The sequence below is a fragment of the Myiozetetes cayanensis genome, unplaced genomic scaffold (assembly GCF_022539395.1).
Source record: "Myiozetetes cayanensis isolate MyiCay16 unplaced genomic scaffold, myiCay2020 scf15, whole genome shotgun sequence".
Lineage (NCBI taxonomy): Eukaryota > Metazoa > Chordata > Aves > Passeriformes > Tyrannidae > Myiozetetes > Myiozetetes cayanensis.
Window position 1 is genome coordinate 19,065,698 of NW_026087159.1, and position 26,625 is coordinate 19,092,322.

The 26,625-nt window shown below is 52.3% G+C and overlaps 1 protein-coding gene across 6 annotated transcripts in view; it reads right to left on the reverse strand.

Moving 5' to 3' along the window:
• Positions 1-3,185: 3,185 nt before the first annotated feature.
• The window catches only part of LOC126637483 (H(+)/Cl(-) exchange transporter 5), a 33,832-nt gene continuing 10,392 nt past the window's right edge, over positions 3,186-26,625 (reverse strand). For 4 of the 6 annotated variants that reach the window (XM_050310802.1, XM_050310803.1, XM_050310804.1 and 1 more), the window contains 12 exons: positions 25,716-25,865; positions 16,766-16,917; positions 14,604-14,703; positions 13,013-13,197; positions 12,236-12,358; positions 11,586-11,792; positions 10,929-11,009; positions 9,333-9,875; positions 7,820-8,006; positions 6,490-6,888; positions 5,450-5,666; positions 3,186-4,776 (listed from right to left, as the gene is read on the reverse strand). In XM_050310802.1, coding sequence (XP_050166759.1) covers positions 4,686-4,776; positions 5,450-5,666; positions 6,490-6,888; positions 7,820-8,006; positions 9,333-9,875; positions 10,929-11,009; positions 11,586-11,792; positions 12,236-12,358; positions 13,013-13,197; positions 14,604-14,703; positions 16,766-16,917; positions 25,716-25,848 — 2,418 coding nt within the window. In that variant the 5' untranslated portion in view covers positions 25,849-25,865 and the 3' untranslated portion in view covers positions 3,186-4,685. Of the gene's footprint in view, positions 4,777-5,449; positions 5,667-6,489; positions 6,889-7,819; positions 8,007-9,332; positions 9,876-10,928; positions 11,010-11,585; positions 11,793-12,235; positions 12,359-13,012; positions 13,198-14,603; positions 14,704-16,765; positions 16,918-19,806; positions 19,951-25,715; positions 25,866-26,625 lie in introns of those variants that run through there. The other 2 variants (XM_050310805.1, XM_050310806.1) reach the window with 2 other exon arrangements.

The window sequence follows — 26,625 nt, forward strand, 5'->3', positions numbered from 1 at the left end:
AGGAGCCTCGGTGCATGGACCAAACCTCTCCCACAGTGAGGAGCAGTTTGGCTTTCCTGTGCCAAAGGCAGGGCAGATCATCCCACACAATCCAGGGCTGCTTTTCCCGTGCCTCCTGTGCCAGCACATCCCTCTGGCTGAGAGCCACGCAGACAAAATAATGAAATTCCCCAAAACCGAGAGCTCCAGCTCCCCAGGCAGCACATCCCTGCAGTGACAGCTCCGAGAGTTCCCAACCCTTCCTTGATGGCCTTAGGCCAAAGGAGGGCAGGGTTAGATGGGATATTAGGAAAAAATCCTTCCCTGTGAGGGTGGGGAGGCCCTGGCACAGGTTGCCCAGAGAAGCTGTGGCTGCCCCATCCCTGCAAGTGTCCAAGGCCAGGTTGGATGGGGCTTGGAGCAATCTGGGACAGTGGAAGGTGTCCCTGTCCATGGCAGGGGGTGGCTGATCTTTAAGGTCTCTCACAGCCCAAACCATTCCATGAGTCTATGATTCCTTCCTGCTCTAAACCAGAGGGGAGGTGGGGGTTGACTGCTGCACTAATATCGATTCCCCATTGACCTGATTTCTCACGGCCTCTCCATGTGGATTCGATCCAGGCAGAAACTGCTTCCTGCAACCACTGACAAAGGACCCTCTTATCTCCCCTGCAGAGGAGCTGTTTCACTTCAGTGCCGAGGAGCCCAGCCCAGGGCGTTCACGGCCCCGACCCCTTTGTCTCTAAATAAATCCTCCGCTCAAAGGCCCTTTTTTTCCCCCCCGTTTATTGTTATGAGCCAGCTCATCACTGCCTCCAAGTCTCCATCTCCTCCCAGACCAGATCTTGTTTTACTTTCAAGTTCCCAGCCCGGCCCGAGTTTGTGGCGGGAGGAGGAAATCCACTCCAAAAAACACGTCACCGCCCCAGGAAATCATTCCTTGGGGCATTGTAAATAAAGCACACAAAGAAAGGCTGTGGGGTGTGACCCCCCCCATCGCTGCTGGCACCCCACGCTCTGCCCCAGGGTACACAGGGCACCTCACCAGCCACCGCTCCCCCCAGGCAGTGATTCAGCCTGGAAAAAGGGAGACAAAACAGAAACCTTCTTTGCTATAGCACGAAGGATTATGGAGCTGCAGGAGGCAGGATGCTCGTTAAACCCTTGGGAAAACATTAATGCTGGGGCGCCGTGACCAAGCAGAGGGGACCCAGTGCTGCTGCAGGCGGGAGCCCGAGTTCATCCATCACGGAATCGCAGATGGTTTGGGTTGGAAAGACCTTTAAAGGCCATTTAATCCAATCCCATCCCAGCTGTGCTGCTCCCAGCCCCTTCCCTGAGGTCCCACTGAGGAAATTAGGGGGATTTCTTTACTCCGCAGGGGGTTTCTCTCCTTTTCCAGTGCCAGTTGCCTTTCCAGTGCCAATTGCTCAGCCTCTGGCTCCCAGCAGCAGCCCCCGGGGCGGTGGAGCCGATTGCAGCGGCTCGGCCGGCTGTTCCTCCCCATTCCTTCCCATTCCCTCGCAGACAGATCCCCACTGGCAGCGGCCCCGGCCCCGCCCCGGCTCTGCCCTTGGGAATGACGGAGCTGTACACAAGGAAAGTGCTGAGCCAGCTCGATGCACGGGCCTCGTGCACCACAGACACGCAGTTTCCCCCTTTATTTCCCCGACGAGACAAGCTGGAGGCACCAGGAAAAGATAATTCCACTTTTAAAGAAAAGTTCCGCGTTTTCTGTCCCGTTCAAACCCCAGCTCTTGGATGGAGTCCTGGAATCACAGACTGGTTTGAGTCGGGACCTCAAAGACCAGCTTGTTCCAAGCCCCTGCCACGGGCAGGGAGGCTCAAAGTCACCTCTCCCCCCTCCCATCCTGCATCCAACAGCTGAGCACAGCCAGCCCTCAAACCCAGGAGAATCCCAAATATCGTGCATCATAAAAAGGGTATGGTAACCCCCTCCAGGCCCCTTCCTCCTGGGTTACTCATCTCCAGCTCTGACCTGCATCCACAGCTGTCTGCTGAAGGGAATCCCAGGGCTCCTCCTGGAGTAAAGAGCAAGAACTGGACAGGGCAAAACACTCCTCAGGAGCTGGAAGCGCCCCAGGGAAGGGGGTTCTCGGTTTCTCTGCTGCAGAGAGGTTTTGATGAATCCCACACTGGTTTGGGCTGGAAGGACCCTGAAGCTCATCTCATTCCACCCCCTGCCATGGGCAGGGACACCTTCCACTGGCCCAGGTTGCTCCAAGCCCCGTCCAAGCTGGCCTTGGACACTCCCATTTCCACCTTGCCCACACGTTCCAGACCTTCAGCCACTAAAGTAGGAAAATTAGCAGTTTCCACCATTCAAAGGATCTGCCCAGCAGGAGGCACGGAAAGGCCCTGGACTGTTGGAATGCTCCCATTGTACTCTCCCATTGGCACCACATTTAGTTTGGCAGTGATAGGACTAGAAATCCCGCCCACAAAAAGGACAGAGCCTCCCTAAAGCCCAGGCCTACCGGGCTTTCCCAGCCTTTCCCAAACTCTCACCCTCCCAGGCAGGAGCTTCTCCAGGACACCTCTCCCACTAAAAAAACAATCCAGGGGACAGGCACACCAACGGCTGTCACAGAGTGAGGAGCTGCTGGCAGGTGTTTCCTGCCCAGTGCCCCTGTTCCCAGATGGCAGAGCAGCTGCTGTCCCCTCCAACACTGTGCTCCCTGCCCTCTGCTTCCCCAGGAGCAGCTGGGATGACCCACCAGCCAGCTGGGATGTTCCATCTGGGATGACTCTCCAGCCAGCTGGATGCTTCAGACTGCACACAGATTTCCCTTCTGGCACCTCCTGCCCTCACCTTTGCACTGAGCTGCTGCAGCCTTCCCACTGGCAAAGGAATCCGCTCATGGATCGTGGATCTAATTGAAGCAGGGACCGTATTTTTCAAGCTGGAGCCCTCCTACTTGTGATAAGGTAAAGAGGAAAGTGGAAAAGCTCTGTCTTTCTGGTATTCCAAGTGTGCCACAGGGAAGAGAAGCCAGCATGTGCAGGACAGGCATCCCTGGGAAGGAGCCCCCAGAGGAGTGGGAGAAGGCAGGTTCCTCCCTGGACTGAGCCCCAGATCCCCAGAGCATCCCCCTGCCCTGCAAGTGGAACAACAACAGGCATTTAAAGGCAAAGCTGCTGCTGGCCCGGGCTGAAGGAGCACACAAAGCATTCCAACCATCTCCTGCTGCACAAAACCACCACAAACCAGGCCAGGCATTTATTTTCCAAACAGAAGGAATGGGATCTGTCAGTGACATCTCGAGCTGAGGCAGCTTTGAGCTGTACAAGAATTCCAACATTGCCACGGTGCTGCTGGCTGGAAGCAGCAGCAGCAGGGACGGGCTGCTGGATGGCTTTGGAAGATTAAGAATCTGGCTTTTGCTCCATGGAAAGATGAGGAATTTGTTTGCATTTGAGAGAGTCTGAGGTGTACCCAACTTCCAGCCACGTCCAGCCAGGAGCCCCCACTCCCCACAGAACAGGTTTGTCACGGAGCGTGAAACAACCGCGGCCATGACGAACAGCACCAGCCTCCCCAGCATCCATAAACCTCCCCAATTCCAGGGAATGGGCACAGGTTTCATTAACAGGAAAGTCATTTGGTCAGCTCTGGGACAAGGACTGAGGAGCACAGAGGGACACGGTGGACCAGGCTGGGAAGGGTTTATTGCATAGTTGTTGGCCAGAGGAGAGCTGGAGCAGCGCCGCAGGGAAGTGGCCGTGTTGGGAGTTCTCCAGCTGGGATCTGGCGTGGGAAGGGAGCAGGGAACAGCACACACATCCCTGTGGACATTCTGGGTGCGGGGCTCTCTGGTGGGACAGGTGGTGAGGAGGAGGAGGTCACCTGTGCAATGTCCAACACCATCAGGGTTTTTGGGAAAGGGCAGGAACAGCAGGCTCAGCCTCTGGGATTTTCGTGACATGCTTAAGGGAAATCAAGGAGACTGAATCCTTGGGCATGGAGCTGTAAAAGGGATCAGGAGGGGAACACGTCTGTGAACTCCTCCTGCCTCCTCCTTGGGGCTCTCCCGGCAAGGCAGCGGCAGAGTAATTAATACATTCACTAATTAATCAAAACCAGCTTCTTCCCAATCAGAAACTGGGCCCAATTTTAAGGGGAGGGTTGGTCTGGGTTTTGTTTTTTCCTTCTTTCAGCCAGGCAGCCTCAGCTGGCCAATTTTTAATTTTCCCTCCCCTATTTTGGCTTTACAAGGTTCTAATTTTTCCCAAGTGGTTAATTGGGAATGCACCACCCTGAGTACAGCCGTGTCCCTCTGCCACCACCTGAACACTGTGCAAGATCATCCTGCTCCTTCCACACCTCTGGAGGTGCAAAAACACCTTGGTTTTTCCTCCCCAGGTTAGTAACAACAGTTCCAATGAAAGAAGAGGAGGAAATACAATTCTCTAACACTTTGCTTTTACTCCTTCATGGAATCTTTCCAATGCAACTTCACAAAAGCAACGTAAATAAAGTCTATTTTTCTTCTAAAAAGAAGATCCTGTTCCACAGATTCCGTAGTGCAATTGGTTATCTGGTAGAAAAAAACAACTTATCTTCTTCGGCTCCGTGGAGGAAAACTCTGGAAACAGTTCCATGGTCTCAATAAAAATAGGAAAGTCTATCCAGGATGGGCTAGAAAGTTCCATGTGTGTGGACACACAGTTCCTACAGTCTGCCTCTAGTTGAAGAGGATGGACTCTGGGTCCTGGTTGGCCATCTGTGCAATGTGCTTTAGTACATCCTTTTTGGTGATGATCCCCAGCAGCTTCCTGGAAAATGAAACACGTTTTTAATGCACTGACACTCCCAGAAGGGTCCCTGGCAGGGCTGTTTGAGGCCCTTGCAGGGGCTGAAGAACCTTTTGGGATCTGAAGATCAAAAGACCCCAAACCCAATTCCTGAAGGGGTGTGGCAAGAACACTGAGTGCCACGTCCAGTCCTTCCTTGGACACCTCCAGGGAAGGGGACTCCACCACCTCCCTGGGCAGTTCCAATGTTTTACAACCCTTTCCATGAAGAAATTCTTCCTGATACCCAACCTGAACCTGCCCTGGCACAGCTTGAGGCCACTTCCTCTTGTCCTGTCACTTGTTCCCTGGAAGAGCCCGGCCCCCACCTTGCTGGTGCCATGCTCCAGGAACAGATCACGCAGTTTGCTCTCATCCTTCCCTTCCTCAAACTACTCTTATCAGCACCAAAGCAAATCCCAGGATGCACATGGACAGATTTGGGAGGAGGTCTGAGCCCATCAGCTGCAGGGACCCATCAGCACAGAAGCTGAGCCTTATAGCCTTATCTTCCTGCTCCAGCTGGAACTGGGCTGTCACAATTCCCTTCTTCCAGGCAAAAATTGCTCCAGCATCCAGCATGGATGGCCATGGATGTCCCCTCTGCCCCTGGAGAGCAGGAGAGGCTCTGACCCAGGGACCCCAGGGCTCTTACCCGTTGTGAGTGACCAGGCACTGGCGCAATCCCAGCTTGCGGAAAATATCCACGACAATTTCCATGGGCGTTTCATCCGTCACTGTGAAAGGACTGAGGTCCAGGATGCTCCTGAGTTTCAGCACAGAGGGGGAGCTCGGAGGCAGTGGGGGACAGTAATCAGTGAAACAAATAATTGAAGTGCTCACGATCCCGTCCTGCTTCTTCCGGGCATTTTCTGGAAGAAGAAATATTGGATTAAATATCAGCCCTCCTTTCCTTTTCTAAATGGAAGAGCATTCCCTTTCCTCTGCCCACACTGGATGTCCTTAGAAGTGTACTCTTCCTTTCACCTGAGCTGTTCCTTCCCCCACTGAGGGGGAAGTAAGTTTCCAGCCTTTCTTCTAATGGAATCATGGAGTCAATAAGGTTGGAAAAGACCTTTCAAGATCATCAAGTCCAACCATCAGTGCAGCACCACCACCATGTTCACCACTAACCATGTCCTCAAGTGCCACATCCACACGTTTTCTGAACACTTCCAGGGATGGGGACACCGCCTGGGCAGCCTGTGCCAGTGCTGGACAGCCCTTTCCATGAAAAAACTTTCCCCAGTATCCCAAACCTAAACCTCCCCTGGCACAACTTCGTTTCCTCTCCTTCTGTCACTTGTTACCTGGGAGAAGAGGCAGCAGAACCTCCCAGGTCTCCAAAGTTCCACCCCAGGGGTGAGACCAGAACATGCTCTGCCCAAGGCCAAGGCTGCTGCACCTCGGCGTTGTGCTCTGGCCAGGTAAATACAAGTTCTGGAGATCTTTAACTTCCCAGTTTTCAGAGGCAGTAGATAAAATGCTTTGTACTTTTATAAGTCACCAATTTGGGTCCCTTGCAGAGCAGTTAAAGGACTATTTTGAAGCACTTAACGACTGGCACAGACTCCGTGGAGGTCACTTGGGTCAGGAATGGAAAACGTGTCAAGCACTGGCCATCCCTCAGACCTTCCCACTCGTGCACGCACAGGTATTTAAGGGCCCTGCCAGCAGCGCAGTGTCACCTCTTACCGATTGAAATGATGAGGTCCCTCCTGAGGACGAAGCCCACCAGGCGCTGGGACGCCCTGGACACCACCACGGGGTAGCCGCTGTAGGTGGTTTTTGTGACGATGGTCTCCACGTCCTCCACGGTCATGCTGTCCTGGGTGATGACCGTCAGGGGGGGGTCGTTCTTGCGCGGCCTCATCACGTCCATGGCCCGCGTCTTGTGCGAGAACTCCTCCTTGGCCTCCAGGAAGGGGTACCCGTTGAGGCGGATGTGGGCGTCGTAAATCCCCTCCCGCCCGATGGCGTCGGCCACCCACTTGCTGGTCATGGCCGCTGCCATCAGGGGGACGATGTACTCCAGCCCCCCCGTCAGCTCGAACATGATGACCACCAGCGACACGGTCATCCGGGTCACCCCGCCTGCAGGCACGGCACAGGAAGGCACACGACGCAAACAGGTGATTTGGGGGATTTTCCACCTGCTCCCAGGTGTGTTTTACCCGCCCTCTGCCACCAAAGGCTGGCACCAGCACAGGTGGTGCTGTTGGGCTGTGACATGACTGGAATTACAAGCGAACAATCCCAGAAGGTGGGAAGGAACCTCAAAAGTGTATCTTGTTCCAACCCTCTGATATGGGCAGGGACACCTTCCACTAGACCAGGTTGATCAGACAAGGTGTATTCCCCTCTAAAAAGGTCCAAGATGGGGTTTGGTAACATGTTTCTATTGTCCCTGAGAGTTTCTCCTGATAAAGTAGTGCCTTAAGAGTTACACATATTCTGTGGAGAAGAGGATCAGGAATTACAGGACTGGGAGGATTGGAAAGTGAAGTTGGATCACATGCACCCAATCTCTCAAACTCAGCCCAGAGGAGGAAGTGTTACAAAAACACTTGAAAGCAGAATTGCACCATGAGACTTAAGGCCAGAACAGGAAGTAAAATGAATTAAAACATTTTACTTAAAAAGTCCCACAGGAAAATATAAGTCCCTGGGCAGCCTCATCTGTCCTGGCTCCCACCTCGGAGCTCCCCACCAGAGCCTGCCGTGTCCAGTGCCAGGTTGGGGCTGGCAGAAGAACACCAACAGGATGAGAAACACATGGCACTGGAGGCTCTGGAGGTGAATGGCCTGCCACAACTGCAGCTCCTCCACCACAGAGTCGCTGAGCAGTAGAACAAGATCGATCTTTAAGGTCCCTTCCAACCCCAACCATTCTGTGATTCCACGATCAAAGCTGAAAAAGACCTCTGAGATCACCCGAGTCCAACCTTTAACCCCCTACAACGCCTCTTCCCGTGGCCAGCCCCGCCCCAGCCCAGGGGCAGGCCCTGGGGAGCGCAGTGCTTACCCAGACACGCCGCGGCGCCCACCATGGCGTAGAGGCCGGGGGTGATGCAGTCGGCCCCCTGGCTGCACCAGCCGCTGAAGATGGCCCAGTCGTGGTGGTAGAAGGCCAGCTGCTCCACGGCCACCCCGAGCAGCCGCCCTGCGATGGCCCCCACGGCCATGCTGGGGATGAAGAGGCCCGAGGGCACCTGTGGGAACAACGCGTGGGTGAGCGCCGGCGCCCGGAGGCTCCCCGGGTGAGGGATGGAACCCCCAGACGGACACAGCTCAGAGGGTTTGCTGGAGTTAAAGTCACACAGCTGTCGAGTTGGAAGCGATGCTTTAAAGGTCTTCTATAGTCCAACCCCCGTGCAATGAGCAGGGACACAAAAACTGTCAAGGATCAGAGAATCCTGGAGTGGTTTGGGTTGGAAGGGACCTTAAAGCTCATCGAGTTCCACCCCCTGCCACAGGCAGGAACACCTTCCACTCAACCAGGTTACTCCAAGCCCTGTCCCCTCTGCCCTTCCTGCACCCTTGTGCTCCAAGTTCTCTGCAAGAGAGTCTGAATTTTCTCCTTTCTGACCAGGAGAACCAGCCACAAAACTGGTTGGTGTGGAACAGAACAAGCTCTTCTCAAAAGAGATCATAACCAACCTTCACCCTCAAGCCGCTAACTCCACGCCTTTCCAACCACACCACCACATGTTTACTGCAGGCATGGGATTTTCCCACTCTCTTCCTTCACACACTGGGAGTGGAATCACCCTTCTTCCCTGCCAGAAATCCAAACTCCACCGTGACAGGGAATTAGCACACGCAGCACAAGTGACACCCAGCAAAGCCACTGCCAGCATGTTTCAGTTCTGCTGTGCTGTTCCAGGACTCTGGAAGCACGTGTTGTTTCAAGTTAGGGAATTCCCTCCTTCCCTCCCTTTTTGTTTCCACAGTGGCCATACAGTTTTGTCACACCTAGCCTGTCTCTCTTACAGACTCAGTGGCTGCCTTGGAATGTCAGTGACCACCTCAGGGCAACAACAATGCCCAACCTCTGTGGTGGGGTCACCTTTCTGGACAGACCCTTGAGGACTGGGGGAAAGGGGTGATACTCATCTCCACCACCTGAACCCCACTGCAGGAGAGCTCAGACCTGGGCACTACAGCTGCAGCTCCAGAGGCTGCACCAAATGAGTTCCAAACCATCAGAGCCAGGAACAGTTATGATTAAGCATTTACAAATCAAGGTATCGATTGCTTTGCAGTTAGCTATTGCATCTGTACCACATATATATCAAAAAGGCTTGAAGCAGGACAATTGTGTGTCTGGAAAACAGGATGTGGAGCCCTGAGACACCAGTTTTGTGACTGCACTTGGTGCTCAAACTCAGGATGAAAGGTTTCTACTACCCTGAGGTACAAAGGGCAGGACCAATAACTGCAGCCTGTCACCTTACAGCAGAGCTTGGGGGGAAACACGTCTGGTTAGGGAGGGAATTATACTTTAGGACCAGGAGTCCTTTACAGGCAAGCCTCACCTTCATGCCAAAGGTAAAGATGGTGATGAAGACCTTCATGATGAGGGCCAGAGCCAGCTGCCACATGGCCGTGTACACGCCCGGGCCGGCGGCGCGGTCCGGCAGGTCGTCCCCTTTGGTGCTGTTGAAATCATTCACGTACTCGCAGAGCTTGGACGAGTCCAGAATCCCACAGTCGTTGAAGAGCTCCGAAATGAGCTCGCTGGTGCTCATCCTGGTGTACTCGTTGGGGAAGGCCAGGATGGCTGTGATGGCCGTGACCACAAACACCTCCAGCACGGGGTATTTGCCCAGCCGGGTCGTCTTGCGCCGCCGGCACCAGGCGATGTTGCTGCGGATGAAGAAAGCTCCCCAGAGTCCACCAAATATTCCCAGCAGGATGAAGGGCACCAGCTCCAGCAGGTGCCATGGCATGTGAAACTCCACGTAGAAGAGAACGAGGCGGCTGTTCCCGAAGGGGTTGATGGAGCGCAGGGTGAAGGCAGCGACCAGCGCGGCGAAGAAGGAGCGCCACAGCGTCTTGAGAGGGAAGTAGTAACTCACCTAAAGGCAACAACAAAGCACATCTGGTCACTTCAACACTTGTCACTACCCCACTGCAGGAAGCAGAACCAGGGGCAGAGATCCATGCCTGCTGGCTCATTCCCTCCTCTCCAGCCAAGCAGCCCAGGCTTGATTTGGAGCTCCCGATCAACAGGCGTTGCAATGAGTGGGATGGGCCCTGGCCTTCCACTGCAGCTAGTGCCCTCTGTGATCCCTGAAGCGACTCACTTGGATAATAAAAGGTGTTACACATCAGCCATGAGCTGATTCTGGGGAACTGTGTGGCTCTGCAAGGTCCAAAGTGCCAAACAGCAGCACCTGCTTTTGCTGCCACCACAACTAGTGATCAGCTGAGCACATCCATCCCAGCCCTCCTCTGAAAGCCCTGAGCTAAGCCTTGAGGCAAGCAGTGATGATCCTTTCACACCTGAGATCAAGAGATCAAGGATTAGAAGCTCCTTGGGAAGAAAAGGGGACTGATAAGCCAGAGAAGTTTGTTCTCCAGTACCCTGGGACAGAACTCTCAGGAGACTGGACAAGAGGAAATGGCCTCAAGCTGTGCCAGGGGAGGTTCAGGTTGGGCAACAGGAGGAATGTCTTCACTGAAAGGGTTGTTAAACACTGGAAGGGGCTGCCCAGGGAGGTGGTGGAGTCCTCATCCCTGGAGGGATGGATGTGGCACTCAGTGCTCTCGTCTGATTGACAAGGTGAGGATCAGTCACAGGCTGGACTCAATGATCTTGGAGGTCTTTTCCAACCTCAGTGATTCTACATGGAAAACACAACTGTGGCTGTGAGCAGTCAGCAATGCTGATCATGGACAGATGAGGGGAAACCAACCAGTTTATGGCAAAGCTACAGACAGACATCATCCAAAATTAACCCTCCAGCACTCATAAGAATTACCTGAACCCCCAGCTAGTGTTTAGGTTGGCCTTGTACATACAGTATTCCAGAGGCTCTGCTCTCCACAGCCCGGCAGGCAGGAGTGGGCTGTGTTTTTAACCCAGCAGGGCCAGTTCTGCACTAAAGCAGCTCAAGAGCCAAGGTTACCTCTTCCAGGCTGAAGAGCACTCCTCCGATGGGCGCACCAAAAGCCACCGACACGCCGGCGGCGGCGGCTGCTGACAGCACCTGAGGGAGGGACAAAGGCAGTCAGACTTCTCAGCCCTGCCCAACCACCCCCCTTCTCCTGTTTGCCTTCACTTAGATTTGTACATGTTTATCTGCAGCCAGTGCACGGTCAGCTGGGTCTGACCTGCCTTGAGGCAGCAGGGAAAAGGTGCAGTGAGCCAGTTCCCAAGGGAGAAGTAGCTCCAAAAAAATCAGTGTTAGCACTTCAGCAGTCCCAGCCCCAAATGAGTAGAAGTGGCATCACTGGCAACTTCCTTTTCTATTGCAGCTGATTTCACCTCAGACAAAGCTTCAGTACAACACAATAGCAGTAATTTCACCCCACAGAACACCCCGAGTTTTCCTGTCTCACACTCCCCCTGCATCTCAGCAGGGTGTGACATAAGTGGAGGTGCTGTGGAGTCCCCCAAACCCTGCCAGCTCACCCAGTAGGTTCTGCCAGGTTTGGTTCAGCAGAAGGTGCATTGGCACACGTGGTACACGCTGGCACACGGAGAACATGCCACAGCAGAGCAATTTACCCCCAGGGGGGCAGCCCCAGGGCCACGACCTCCCCAGCCTGGTGTCTCCACGTACCTCTCTGCGCTTGGCTTCGTTCTTGCGGTACTTGGTGAAGAGATGGCACAGGATGTTCCCACAGCAGCAGGCGACGTGGACCAGGGGCCCCTCCTTGCCCAGGCTCAGCCCCGAGGACACGGCCAGCACGAGGGTGATGGTTTTGATGACCAGCGTCCACTTGCCCAGGTAGCCTCTAATGATGAAACCACTTAAGATAGTTTTGATCTGGAAGTCAAGCACACAAAGCTCTACAGGCTTTCATTCAAGCCCTGGTCAGAGCTCCTGATTTACTGGGTGTTCCCAACCCTGCCCTTCCCTACAGGTTTCAGAGTGCCCCCCCAGTTACTAATAGTAACTTAGAGTCTTTAAAAATATCCCTTCATGTAAAGGCAGAACCAGTCATCTCAGTCCTTCCTTCAGGGCCCCTATACCTGATGGAGAACCACCCAAGCAGTACCTCCTGCAGGAAATGCCAAAAACCTTAATTTTTGAAGGGATCGCAAGGAGATTTTAGTACTAGACACGTTTCAGGAACACTTGGAAAAACACCCATATATTAAGCCACCACCTAAAGTAGAAGAACTTATTCCATAGCAGGTTGTGTGTAAGTTTTGGATGATGGATCCCCTACCCCACCTGAAAAACAACCCACTCTCATTCTCACTCACCTCTGGGATCCCTGAGCCACAGGCATAAGGAGCAAACCCCTTCACAAGTAGCACAGCAAGGAGGGAGAACATCAAGGCCCAGACAACGTACATGAAGTAGTTGAGAATATATGCAAATGCCCCCTGGAAAAACACGGAGAAAAATGCCCAAATTAGATCATTTCAAGTGAGCCCATATCAAACCTGTGCACTGAAGTGAGCACAGGGAAACAGCAGGTCATCTCAGAGAGTTACTGGCCAAAAATGGAGAGAGCTACCCTAAGCCTGAGGTTTCAAGGGTGAGGTACACGTGCTGGGTTATGGGGATGAACCAATCCCACCTCCACAAGCCATTCATTAAACAGCAAACAAGGTACAGGAGTAGAATCACGGAATTGTTTAGGCTGGAAAAGACCTTAAATTCAACCTCAGCTTGGAAGTGGCTCAGTGTTGTCCCAGTCAAGCAGCTGCTCCACTGCACAGAGCTGCCCCAAACACAGGACTGGAGCCTGTGACATTCCCCCAAAACGTTCGTGGGCAAAATACCCTCCAAGCACCACATCTTGGACACACAGCTAACACACTGCACCTCTAAACGTGGCAGTGTTTTGCTTCCCCACATCCCCTCTGAGGACAACACATCAGTAACTTGTTGACACCCTGGAAGACCCCACTGATGAGTATTAAACCACTGAACCACCCAGAGCTTGGACTTCTTGCATCTACACCCAGATCACTCCCTGGGATGGTACAGGCTGGGTAACTGGGGAATCCAGCAGCAAAAGCAGCTGCAGTCACCTCTCCATAGCCGAGGATGAGCTGGGACCAGCTCTTCCACTCGGGACACTTGTCTCTGTCGGTGAAGGTGGTGTTGGATTTCCAGCAGCAGTGCTCGTGGTTGAACCAGAACCCTGCCAAGCACACTCCTTCCTTCAGATCTGTCATCCAGTGGGCAGAGATGTCGATCAGCCCTGCCAAGGAGCCTGGTGTAAAGGGAAAAAAACCCCAAAAACAGAATAGTTTAATAATCACCTTGTGCACACTCAAATACCTGAAGGTCACAGTCTGCCCCACTGATTCCTGACTCACCCTCCAACACATAGAGCAACACTGGTATTTCTGCCTACAGTTCTCTTTCATTCTGTGGAGAGCTAAAGGGGCAGATTTGCTTGATTTTGAATAATTTCAATATAATTGAAAAGAGCAGGTGAGGGAGCAGCATGGCTGATATTTCAAAAGCTGACTGTATTCTACCTGCATCCCCAGCAATTAATTCTTCCCAATGACACTGAAAAACTGTTTATTAAACATAGCACAGCAGCATTCCTGGAGGACTCAGACAAAATGTGTCACCAGAATCCAGGAGCTGCACCAACAACGCCGACACTGTGACAGGAATAACTCTGAATTTGGAAAAAAACCACTTCCAATCCCAATTTGGAGGAAGAAAATAAAGGGGGGGGAAGTTACAACTGTGCCAAGTGAAACAACGCCAGCAGAGCCAGCACAGAAGTTAATTTGAATTTTAAAAGAGGAATCTTCATGCAATTTCTATTAATAACTTCTGTGATTTCTGAAGATCACTGGGATCAGCTCTGCTCTCACCCAAACCCCCAGATCAAAGCAGAGGCCAGGAACAGGGACCTCTGATCCATAGGAGCAAGTGGCAGCACAAGCTTCAGGGGCTGCAATCAACATTCAGCAAATCCACCAGTTAATGACAAACTGGCCAGCAGCCTTGCTTGGTAAATATTAACAGGAGATTTCACTTCATCCCTCGTGACAGATGCTTCCCTGCTTCCTATCGGGAAGATCTGTATCCAAGTGATTTACTCCTGCTGCCCTAGGGCCAAAGTTTGCTTCTAAGTCATTTAAGAGGTCTCAGCCAGCCAACCCCTGAAAGAAGATGACTTCCAAAAAACACCTCTTGATTTTTATATCCATGTAAAGTGGGGAAAAAAAAACAAACCAAAAAAGAACTAACTCTTGCTGGCAGTCCTTGGCATTAACCTCTGCAGTGCCCCTAAGGAGTGTTTGGCACTGATGTACACAAAGCACAGCGCTCTCCTCCAGCCCAGCATTTCCATCAGCTCTGCTTTAATTAACTTTTTTTTTATTTATTTCAGAGCTCTGTACCAGCAGCAGACCCAGAGCAGTGTCCAGGACAGCTCTCAGCCTCCGTTTTGTGCTTTGTTTTTGCACAAACAGGGCCCCAAAACACTTAAAAATAAACCTCTGTGAACGACAATGCAGCGGCAGAGCCCTCAGTGTCGGCACCAGTCCTCACTCCAGGGACAAATCCTGCTCCAGGGACCTCCCAGGGCTTGTGGAGGAACTGATCCCGATGCTGGAGTGCAGGAATTAGTTTTCCCTGGAGATTTGCTCTTACCTGCCAACAACCCAATGAAGAGCATCAGCAACCAGCCAGAGAAGGCATCACTCACGCTGTGCAGCAGCGCCCAGGTGGACTCCTTGCTTCTGTTGGTGATCTGGGAAAGGGTTTTCAAAAGGAGACAAAAATCCATGAGGACACTGGCCCACTGTGGTGTAAATGCTCTAAGAACAAGTTGGTGACACTGTCACTCTCCTTTGGGTGGGTGGGGGGGAGAGAAAAAGCATCAGACAGCAGCTGCTCCTACAGCTGGTGCAGTAAATGCAGCTCTGGTTGGGAGGTGTAGGAGAATGGATCAAGGATCGTGGAACCCCAGAATGATCTGAGGGCAAAGGGACCTTAAAGATCACCCAGTTCCAACACCCACCATGGGCAGGGACACCTTCCTCATCCCAGGTTGCTTCAAGCCCTGTCCAACCTGGCCTTGGACACCTCCAGGGATGGGGCAGCCACAGCATCTCTGTGCCAGGGCCCCAAGGATACGGACACAAGGGGGTCACAGGTTTAATGCCAGCACAGAGGAGTGGTCAGGCTGGGAAGAAGGCAATGGTGGCACTGGGAAGTGGGACTCAGCCCCATCCCAGATGCCCCAGGCTGAGCTGAGGCCTGTCAGTCTCACTGCTCCTGACAGGCGGACAAAGGGGGACAGAACAGCCATTGTGTGCCCAGCTGCCTCTCCCAAGGGAAACATTCCAGCTCACCACTATTATTCCCAGATAAAAAGGCACATTGATGCACACAACTAATACCCACTAAATGAGGAATAAACACAGGAAGAATAATCCTTTCTGCCTGGATGGGCGTCCGTTGGGTTTTTCCAAATGCCGCACTGATCCCTGTGACGGAATCCAGGAGGGCTTGGGGAGGCTGCCAAAACTACTTCCTTTAGATTTCTTTCCACTGGACAAACCCCACACTTCTTTGGCCAGCCCTAACTTCTGACTTGACCTGATTTGATCTCTCCTATGAAGACAGGCTGGGGTTGTCCAGTCTGGAGAACAAAAGGTTCCAAGGAGACCTTAAGAGTCCCTTGCAGTGCCTAAAGGGGCTCCAGGAGAAGTGGAAAGGAACTTTTGGACAAGGGCCTGGAGTCACAGGACACAGGGAATGGCTTCCCACTGCCAGAAGGCAGGGTTAGAGGGATATTGGGAAGGAATTCCTGGTTGTGAGGGTGGGGAGGCCCTGGCACAGGTTGTCCAGAGAAGCTGTGGCTGCCCCATCCCTGGAAGTGTCCAAGGCCAGGTTGGATGGGGCTTGGAGCAACCTGGGCTAGTGGAAGGTGTCCCTGCCCATGGCAGGGGGATGGAACTGCATGGTCTTTAAAGTCCTTCCAACCCAAACCATTCCATGATTCTCTGATCTCTGCAGACAGGAAAATGTCCCACATTGATGGGCACCACCTTTGTACCCACACCTGTGACCAGGGTTTGGGGTTTGGTCTCTTAACCCAGTGACAGGACCAGTTTTGGGGCAGGAGGCAGCAGGGACATGGAGCCCTTTGGCTGGGTCTGTACTGCCTCAAATTTTGGGGCATTACACTGTATTTCTTGTATTTATTCACACCCTGAGCAGGGTCTGTGCTCTACTTGGGTCCTGTTAGAAAAGACACAATTGTTGTGTGAGGCCCAGGGAAAAAAAATAAAGAATCAAAGAATATTTTGGGAAACAAATAGACAGGTTGAGTTCAGTCATCACCCTCCAAGACTGCTGTCAGTGAGGCAGGAGCAGATTGAGGACATGGGTACTTTATTTAAAGTCCCCCTTGCTTTCTGAGCAAATTCCCTTAATTGCACAGTGGTGAAGGGATTCTGGAAGAATTCTGGAAGAATTGCACTTCTCAAACAAAAAAATTCCAACAGAGAGAACATCTTTCACCTTTGCTGTTGTGAAAGCAGAAAAACAGGCTGGTTTGCCTATCTGAAACCCGCATTTTAAATAGATAAAAGTCTTCAGAAGAGAAGTAGCAACCGATAAACTGCAACACGTGGGATTTAGGGTTCCTTTGCCTCTAACTAAAGCTCTCACCTCCCATCCTAAGGGTAACCCCTTCATCCCAGGTGTCTCCAGGAAGTGCCTCCCTACCCCAGCAATCAGAACTAAGATTAACAAAGTTAATTATCCTGCCCTCAGTGCCAGTGAGGAGGAGTAGGAGTTTTTACCTCCCTGTGCCTGTCCCGGTCCCTGGATTTCTCTCGCACCCAGTCTATGGTGTTAAAATCTTCATAGGTGCCCACTCCAGGAAGAGGTTCCTCCAGGAAATCCATCATGGTGCTTTTGCCATTCATCCCTCCTCCATTATAGGTGGAAAAGCCTGGTGGGGGAGGAACAGGGAAAATTGAGCATTTCTTAGTTTCCCCTTTTTTTATAAAACTCCAAAACACTAATTAAAGGGGGGAAACCACAGATTTTAGTGGAAATAGAGCTACTGAGGTGTTCTCTGAGCTAAATACCCCAGGTGATCTGAGCCAGGCACAGCCTTCCCAGCTCCAGCAGCTCACATGGAGATGGGGCTGTTCCTGGAAATGACTGTTCAAAACCAAAGGGAATCAGCACTAGATGTTGACTTTTCCCTAAATCCAGGACTTGCCATGAGGAATATTTTGCCATTTGAGGCAAGCAGAGTGGAGAGGGAGAGGAGAAAGGGAATATTGGAGACCCCCAGGCGAGCTGAAGGGAATCCCAGGTGGATCTGGCGAGGATGAGAGCAGGGTGGGCAGGAGGGCATGGATGGGAGCAGGGATACAGGGAAAGCAAAGCATCCAATGGGGCATGGAAAACAGAAACAGTGGTACCAAAAGGGATACCATTGGGAAAACACCAAACTGGGGCTTGCAGCCTCCCTTGGTGGAGAGAACTCAGCCAAACCACTCAAACTCCTCCTAACCTGCTCCAGCCCACGGAAAACAACGGTTAGTGTGGGTGTACATTCCCAAAATCATGGTTCTGTAAGACACTAAGTGTTTCCAGCCATCCAGAGGGAAGAACAGCAAAGCAAAAACCAAAATCCAATCAAGACTGGGAAGTGGTGGGGAAGAGCAGGGTTAAAACTCTCAGGCAGAAGGATAATGGTTGGTATTTCACTCAGCATGTTTAGGTTGCAGCTATCATGCAGGGCAAAGGTGTCTCCAGGTGGGAAAAACAAGGAATTCAAACAGCTGCTCTCTGCCCCATCATCTAAAGCAGGAGGGGAAAAGAGAGCTGTGATGTCTTCCCAACCCATCTCCCAGATTGGCACGGCTGCCTCTTCACAGGGAAAAAGGCACAGGAAAACAAGATGAGTCATGTACAGAACTGACAACCACCACAAAATAACCCACTTAAAAACGCTCCTCGCTTCATCTGGGACAAAAAGAAGGTGAACTGGAGTTCTCCAGAGCTCTCCCCAACGGTGAGAGCACAGGCCATGAGCTCCAGCTTGCACAGGGAAGCAAACAGGGCACGTTTGCCAAAAGCCGCAAGGAATTCCTGGCTTTAATGACATTTTTGAGGTGAAAAGCTTGGAAATACACAAACTGGCATCGAGGCTGCCCTGTGCAAATATCCCCACTGGAAATTCCAAGCGCTCTTCTATAAATCTGATGGACCAGAACCTCCCTGAATAAATCCCCCTGATAACAACAGACAACCAGGTGGGGGAACGTGGAGCGCTGAGGTACCTGGAGCTCCTCCTGCCCACCTGGGTAGTGCTGCCCAGAGCCCCCTTCTCACACTGCAGTGTGGTTTTAACATCCTTGTGCCCTGGAAAAGCTGGAATACCGATTTGGGGATGGAGGGGTGGTTACTGATGGCTGGTCAGTAACCATCATTACAATCCCCAAGCCAGGCAGCCCAGCCTGAGGAGTTCTTTTTGTTTCTACAGGAATGACCAACTCTCCTAGAAGTACCCCAACCATTCCCATCTCACTGCCTATTCCACTGTTTTTTTGGCATGTCCACCGCAACATTTCCTGAAGATTAAAGACACAGCTGTCCTAAATTAAAGTATTAATAAAGGAGAGTTAAACCAGGCAAACAGAACACTCTGAGGATCATTATCTGCAAGAAGTTGAGACCAGGGGCATTCCATGCTCACTGTCCCGGAAAAACTGCCCAGACCAGTGACTTGGAGCTATCCTGGGAATGCTCTCCCAGCTCAGGGCTGCCACAGGAGCACCACAAACCAGACCCTGAGGGCACAAAGCGAGCACAGAGCTGCAATGCCAGAGGGGCTGCAGGTCATGGGACCCTGATGGCCCCATCAATCCCTCAGGCACAGCCAATGTGATCCCCTTCCATCCACCACCACAGCCTGTGATCCCATCCACGATCCTATCCTCGGCCTGTGTGATCCCACATGCAGAAGGGACTCACAGTCTCCAGAGCAGGCAGGTGCAGTTTGGATCTCCAGGATCCCCACTCAGCCCAGCCTGCCCATCCTACAGCACCAGGGTTGCCATTCCCAAAGCAGAATCCCAAGGTCTCCAGCCCTACACCACAATTGTCCATTTGACAGAAGACAATGAGGAAATATCCTTATATTTTTTTTCCAGGAGTAATCCAGAACAATAAAATGGCTGACAGCCATAAATATTTATCAAGATCATATTTCCTGCCTCGGCTGGTTGCAAATCAAGGATCCTAGAATAAGCAGATAGATATAAAGGAGGAAAATGAGCTCAGTGATGCTTTGCCACTGCACAGGTCCCCCTGTTGTTGGGAATGTCCAGATCTCTAAATCAGAATTTAATGCCAGAGACAGCAAGTGAAAAGTGACCCTGTTACAGCTCATTTCTAAACACAGATTCCTCAGTGTTTTGATCAGCTCCCCAGAACGGGTTAATTAATCCTCCACTTCAGACTCTGGCTCAGGAAAACCAGGCAGGGCTTGTTAAAGTTACAGACTCTGCCCCGTGCCACCCCCACAAAGCCCCGGCGTTTAGGAAGGGTCCTGCCGGCAGCAGGGGGACATCCAGGGCACCTGCAGATCCCTGCCACCGCTCCCCTGCTCCGGCCAACCCGGGGAAAGCCAGGGGTTTGCAGGCTGTGCACAACCATTACACAGCAGAAATCCCACTGCCCACCCACCCTGATCCACCGCCCCCATCCCAGCCGCAGAGCCAGCCAGCAGTCTGCCCGCTGCCTCCACAGCCTGCACGGACACACGGGCACGTTCCCCTTGGCTCACACCTCCTCCTCCTCCTCCCTGGAAGGGTCTCCTCACCCTGGCTCAGCCGCTCCTCGGGAGCACCTCTGGGGGTCTGCCTGTGCCATGGCCGTGGCTCAGGGGATGTTCCCGGGGCTCACAGCGGCACTTGCTGCATCCTCTTCCTCCGGACTCTGATCCCGCAGCGGTGCTGCCACCCCCCCCAACCCGGCATGTCGTCACCGGCACCGTCACATGAGCCAGCCCTTGCACCTCCACGGACGGACAGGATTGGAGAGGCACAGGGAGAGGGGTCAGGCTCGCAGGCAAGGGCAGAGGGAGCGAGCTCCGGCCAGGCATGGGGGAATCCCGATGGTCCAGAGCGGAGGCTGCACCCCAAAGCGACGAGCGGAGCCGCTCCGGCAGCACTCGGGACAATGTGGCAGAATGGATTCCCCGGGACTAAAACCCATTTGCCGTGCTGCAGACTGGGAGCTGCAGAGCTGGGGCTGTCCAGGGCTCTGGGCTGCAGAAAACTCGCTGGAAAATGCTGTTTGTGCTCATAAGCACCAGGAATCAGGCAGGGTAAAGTGCACACTCAGACGTGATCACTGTCACAGAGGGTCTGCGGTGGAAAGGACCTTAAAGCTCATTCCACTTCACTCCCAGCCACAGGCAGGGACACCTTCCACTAGCCCAGGTTGCTCTAAGCCCTGTCCATCCTAGTCTTGAACACTTCCAGGGATGGGGCAGCCACAGTTTCTCTGGGCAGCCTGCGCCAGTTTGAAACCATTCCCCCTTGTCCTCTCACTCTATCCTTTCTCCTAAGTCCCTCTCCAGCTCTCCTGGAGCCCCTTTAGGCGCTGGAAGGGGCTCTCAGGTCTCCCTGGAGCCTTCTCTTCTCCAGGTGAACATCCCAGCTCTCCCAGCCCGGCTCCAGGAGCAGAGGGGCTCCAGCTCTTGGAGCATCTCTGTAGCCTCCTCTGGACTCAATCCAGCAGCTCCACATCTGATGTTGTTCCCTAGGGATGGAGGCAGGTCTGCAGGTGGGGTCTCACCTGAGTGGGCAGCGGGGCAGATTCCCCCCCTGCCCTGTTGCCCACGATGGGGATGAGCCCAGAGCACTGTTGGTTTCTGGAGCACACAGCCAAGGTATGTGGAGCTTCTCATCCACCAACACCCCCACATCCCTCTCCTCAGGGCTGTTCTCCATCCATTCTCCACCCAGCCTGGATTTGTGCTTGGGACTGCCCCGACCCACACACCGATTCCCCTTCACCCCAAAGATCTGCCAAACCCGACCCCTAACCACCTCACCATCCTGTCCGTGGAGGGACACCCCAGACAGAGCACCCTGCTCCCCACCTCCCCCCAGGAATGCTCCTGGCACACCAGCCTGGGACATACATACCCTGCTCTGCACCACGTCAGGATGCGGCACAGGAGAACACACATCTATCAGCAGTCTCCTGACCCCCGTGGGTCAGTCACTGATGTACTGACACACAAACCCCTTCCTTTTCCCACCCAGCTCACAATTTCCCTGCTGAACAGCTCTTACTCACTGTCTTTCCAGCAGACAGCCACTGGATTGTCCTTTTGTCCTCTCAGCACAGTCAATACTTCAAAGTTCTCCCAACCCCGGGCCCCACGAGCACCTTTATCTTGCCACTCAATGTGCACAAGGCTGGTGATTAAGTTCCTCCAGCTCCAATTTGCTGGTGATAACTTGTCATTCAGACATTCAGACTGAAACCCTACGCCCTCCACATGCTGGCTTTGGTCTCACTGATTAACTGCTCCCGAGCTCTGTCTGAGGAAAGCAGGTGACAAGAAAAGCCAGGGGAGATGTGCCAGCTCGAGGTTCCCACTTCAAGTTTTAATTAAATTTTTAATTTAAGATGGAGAATAACTCGCTGCTAAATCCTGTTTGTGCTCATAAGCACCAGGGTAAACTGTGCATTCAGATCTCTGATCGTGGAGTCACAGAATGGTTTGAGTTGGAAGGGACCTTAAAGCCCATCCAGTCCCACAAGCAGGGACACCTTCCACTAGCCCAGGTTGCTCCAAGCCCCGTCCAACCTGGCCTTGGACACTTCCAGGCATCCCGGGGCAGTCACAGCTTCCCTGGGCAACCTGTGCCAGGGCCTCCCCACCCTCACAGGGAAGGATTTCTTAGATCTAACCTGAATCTTCCCTCTCAGTTCAAACCCTCCCCTGTCATTACCTGCCTCTATTCTTGCCTTTAGAGCTCAAAGAGAAGAAAACAACATTCAGTCCTACAGAGAAAAGGAGACCTTCCACCTGAAACATGTTTAAATCTTCCTCTGAAAGAAAGGGGAACACAGCCCTTTGCTCCTACAATTTAAAGCCCATCCAGAGGCTTCCATGACTGCCAAGCATTACATCTTATTCCTCCTGAGCTGGTGCTGCCTCCCCACTGCCCGAGTGGGGAAAGGGCCACTGAAATAAAACACGAGGCAAACCAGCACTGCCACCTCACTTAAACACCCATCACATCCTTTAACCTATTCAGGGGAAACCACTGGCATACCAACAGTCTTGGAAAGGGCTGTCCAGGAATCGGTTCGAGTTGCCCTCATAACAAGGTTGGCAGAAGCAACCCCCTCTATCTAGGAGACACTTCCTGGCAAGGCAGCTTTTCCAGCAGATCTGGCTAAAGGAATCAGGCCTCATAAATCTTCTATTTCATCCAAAAAAACCCAGCAATCAACAGGACTGCAGATAGAATCCAAGCGACCATGTTTTAGGTACCCATGAAGCTTTGGACAGAATTTCCTTTACAAGATCTAAAGCAAATTAAGCTGTTGGGGAGTAACAGGGAAACTTTCTCCCAGAAAAGCAACAGGATGAAGACACAGGATGATGGACAAATCCCTCTGTTTTCAAAACAGGAGAAAGGCAACCCTGGAATCCCACTCAGTTCTGCTTGTCCTGGGCCATTCCATGTATTCCTAAGAGGTTTGGAGAAGTGGTGACTACACTTGGGGCAGTGTTTTGGGTAACCAGCACGTCTTGGGCTGGCTTTAGAGACTCACAGCTGGGATAGGAGGGAGCAGGAGAAACTCACTGCCAAAAAAACAAGGTTTAGAGGAGGAGGAAAAGAACTGCAAACCCTCCTGCTCCAAGTCAGCACGTTTGACTTCAAGTGTCTGCGACAACACTCAGCAAGTGGTTGCTCAATAACTGAGGGGAGGCAACCAGGAAACAGCTCTTTTCTTTAAAATTCCTTAAGCCAAGAAGCAGCAGAGATTTGCTGCTGCACAAATGCACCTTGGACATCACGTGTAGCTCTGGGCACCTTGACTGTGAAACAGAAAGGTGACACCAGTGAGATGAAACAACTTCTAGGAAGCCAGATGACCTTTAAAGGTCCCTTTCCAACCCAAACTATTTAATGATTCTAGGATTCTGCATCCTTAAAAAGACTGTGCCACCCCATGAACCCTTTGGCCAAGATGTAAATCCCAACTCTGACAACAACTTTGAGAAAGCACTGCTAAGGTTCCCTCATTTCCTGCTGTAGCACCATTACCTTAGTGCCAAGACTGCAAGGAAAACTATAAAAGTATCAGGGGATTTGATTAAACAGTTTTGACTCCCAAGCACAACTTAACAGCGTGGAAAAAAAGCCCACAGTAATCAAGGAAAGTCTTATCTGTTCCATTTTACTGATAAAATGCTGAAGTCCAGACCAGAGGAGATAAGAGGGAGAGAATGTGTTACTCCTGGTGAGGTTTCAGTAACACCAACAGGAGTGAGAAGCCACTGCAGTTGGTTTTAGAGCAGTTTGACTGAAACAGGCCTGAAGCACTTGGAATATCTACATTTCAGCAGCAGCAAGGCTGGTGGTTCCCAGCAGAGCCCTGCCACTGTCACTCACCAGTCAAGGCCCCCTAAGGGAAAGCTCTGAGGAGCTCCAGCTGCCACACACATTCCAGATTTACAGATCCATCAGGCAGGAGGTGACACTTCCTCCTCTGGGCACCTGGCAGGAGCTGGAAGCTCCAGTTTTGGATGCTCTTTCAATTTGAAAAGCCACCACCCTTGCAGGAGAGTTTGACAGCCTTGGAGAGGGGAGAAGGGGTTAAGGCAGGGCAGGGTTCTGGTTCCCAAAGGCATCACTACCTGGTCCCCATCCAGCACCACACCAGGCAGAGGTTTGCAGGGAGAAGCTCAGTCAGCACCTCCCCAGCTCCAGTCAAACCTGTGCCCCCACAGCCTCAGGTTTCACACCTGGCACCCAAACATTTGCCAGCTGACTTCTCCTGAAGTCACCAGGGGAAAGTCACGGGGTGAACTGAAACTGCCATTTGGGCAAGAAGCTCTTTCCCCTTTTACATTTCCTCTTTTACTTCTGTGTCACCTCTCCCATGGACTTGGGGTCCAGGGGAACCACTCCTCAGGTATTTGGCCTCAGGTTGTGCCAGGGAAGGTTAGGCTGGATATGATGGAAAATTTCTTCGTGGAAAGGGTTGTCCAGCCTTGGCAAAGCCTGCCCAGAGCAGTGGTGGGGTCACCATCCCTGAAGCAATTTAACTGCCATGTGGATGTGGCACTTGAGGAACATGGGTTAGTGGTGGCCTTGGCAGTGCTGGGGACTTGATGGTCTTAGAGAGCTTTTCCAACCCAAAGGATTCTGTGATTCTCAGCCCCCTGAAGTGCTGCCACCACCATCACTTCAAAGGTGCCAGTGGGGAGAGCCCTACTTTTTTTATAAAAGTAGCCACAGGCCTTCAAACGTCCTCAGTGGAGATGGGAAAAGCCTGTTAAACAAGGAGAGGAACAACCAGATGTTCCCAGCCAACAGCAAAACCCAGATCAAGTCACCCACTACTGCTTCTAAGCCTCATGGAATAACAATCTCCTGACAAGAAATTAGGGGATTCAGCTCCTTCTCTCTAAACATCAAACTCGAGCCCAGGTTTCACCCCAGAGAGCTGACACCACCCTCCTTTGCACTGATGGAACCCAGGGAACAACACATTTGGGAGGCAAACCTTGCACTTAAATCCCTCTGCACAGTTACAGAGGGTTTTGAACCACACACAGATGTTTCTCTCTCAGAGCTGATGCAGCCCCTACCCACACACAGCGATCCCTCCTCTGCCCAAGCCAAGTGGACAAGGATCACATCGCCTCACAAGACCCCCTGCAGAAAAGCTGGCACTTTGGGCTCCTGGCAGGTGACATTTTTGGGAAGCCTGTCTTTCCTTCCAGAGAGCACATCAGCTGGGAAGCAAATCAGAGGGATTTCTTTTGAATTTCTGCCCTACAGTAAAAGGGGTGGGGGAATAGGAGGACAAGAAGGTTTACGGGAAGGCACAGAGCCCCAGATGAAGTATTTCTGCTTTTACAGTAACTTGTGATAATTCACAGAGGATACAGCAGGCAGGTCTTGCTTGTCCAGTGCCAAAGCTCAGCAGACCCATGCAGATTCATCCCTCCTCCATTAATGTCAGAGCTCAGACTCTTGGAAGGCTGAGGGTTGGCAGGGGAAGCCAACAAACCCTTCTCTGCTGTCACAGTGCAAGATTCTCTCCACAAGGGAAAACCTTTAAAACTACAGATAAAGAAGAAGAGAAGGGAAGGGAACAGAGGGGAGGGGAGAGTCTCTGCAAACATCACAATCCCCCCAGGGCTGCCATCCCTTCCCATGGCACTCATATCCTCCCTCCTGGCACCGCCAGCTCTTCCCTACAGCTGCTATTTTGGAAAACTCCAGAAGGAACTATCCAGAAGCCCAAAAAGCAGAGCAGTGGGAGAGAGTATGTTACATCTCACAGCACAGGAACCACACAGAAAGGGATGCAATCCAGCACAGAATCCTGCAAACTCTTCACCCTGGTGCCAGGACACGTCAGACCCATCCTGGGCAGAGGCCAGCAGGATACACACAGAAAATATTAGCATGAAATCCTTCCAAAAGCCACCAGGAAAAACAGGGAAAAGCCTGTGGGTGTTACCTCCCATCTCCCTGTCAAGTGGTGGGTCATCGTCTGCCATGGATAAGTCCACAGATGCTCCGGCTATTTCCAGCATATCCTCATCACTGGTGCTGCTCTGGAAGCTCCCCCGTCGATAGCCTTTCTGATCCATGGCCAGAGCTTCCAAACCTGGGAGCAAAGGGGAGTTTTTTAGAGTACAAGCAGGGAACCTCATTTTCTAAGCCAACTGGACTGACACCTGACCCCGAAGACCCGGAGGTTGCACTGCTCTTCCTATGGGAAGGGTGGGTGCAGTGCCACCGCCTGAATTTCAGGCTGGAATTCCAAGGTTTTGGAGGAGCTTTACAATTCTCTTGCACTAGATTTCACACTGCCACATGCCAGAAACAACAGCAGGTCCCAGTACGGCTCCTGAACCCAACTGGGGAGCCACAAACGTGGTAGCAATGGGGTGCCTGAGTTCTTAAAAGAACAAGTTTAGCAACCAAGCCCACAGAGATTCTCCTAACAGGGATCCTATATCCATCCTTCCACTGCTGGAAGAGGGCTCAGACTGGATGCTGGATAATGAAATGTCAGCCATGACTGAGGCTTTACCAAGGCTGTGAGACAACAAACTGCAAATCACCCCAAAAATGAGAAACAGCCCCCTCTCAGCTGTGCCATCCCACGTCACCCACTGCCAATGGCTCCCAGTGATCCGACCACAATCCCGAACACACGAGCAGCCCAAAGACCTCAGGACACGCTTTTCTCTAGGGAAAATCAATTATATTATACAATCACAGAATGGCTTGCTTGGAAGGGACCTTAAAGCTCATCTCATCCCACCCCCTGCCATGGGCAGGGACACCTTCCACTAGACCAGGAGGCTCCAAGGCCTGTCCAACCTGGCCTGGAACACTTCTAGAGATGGGAGAGCCACAGC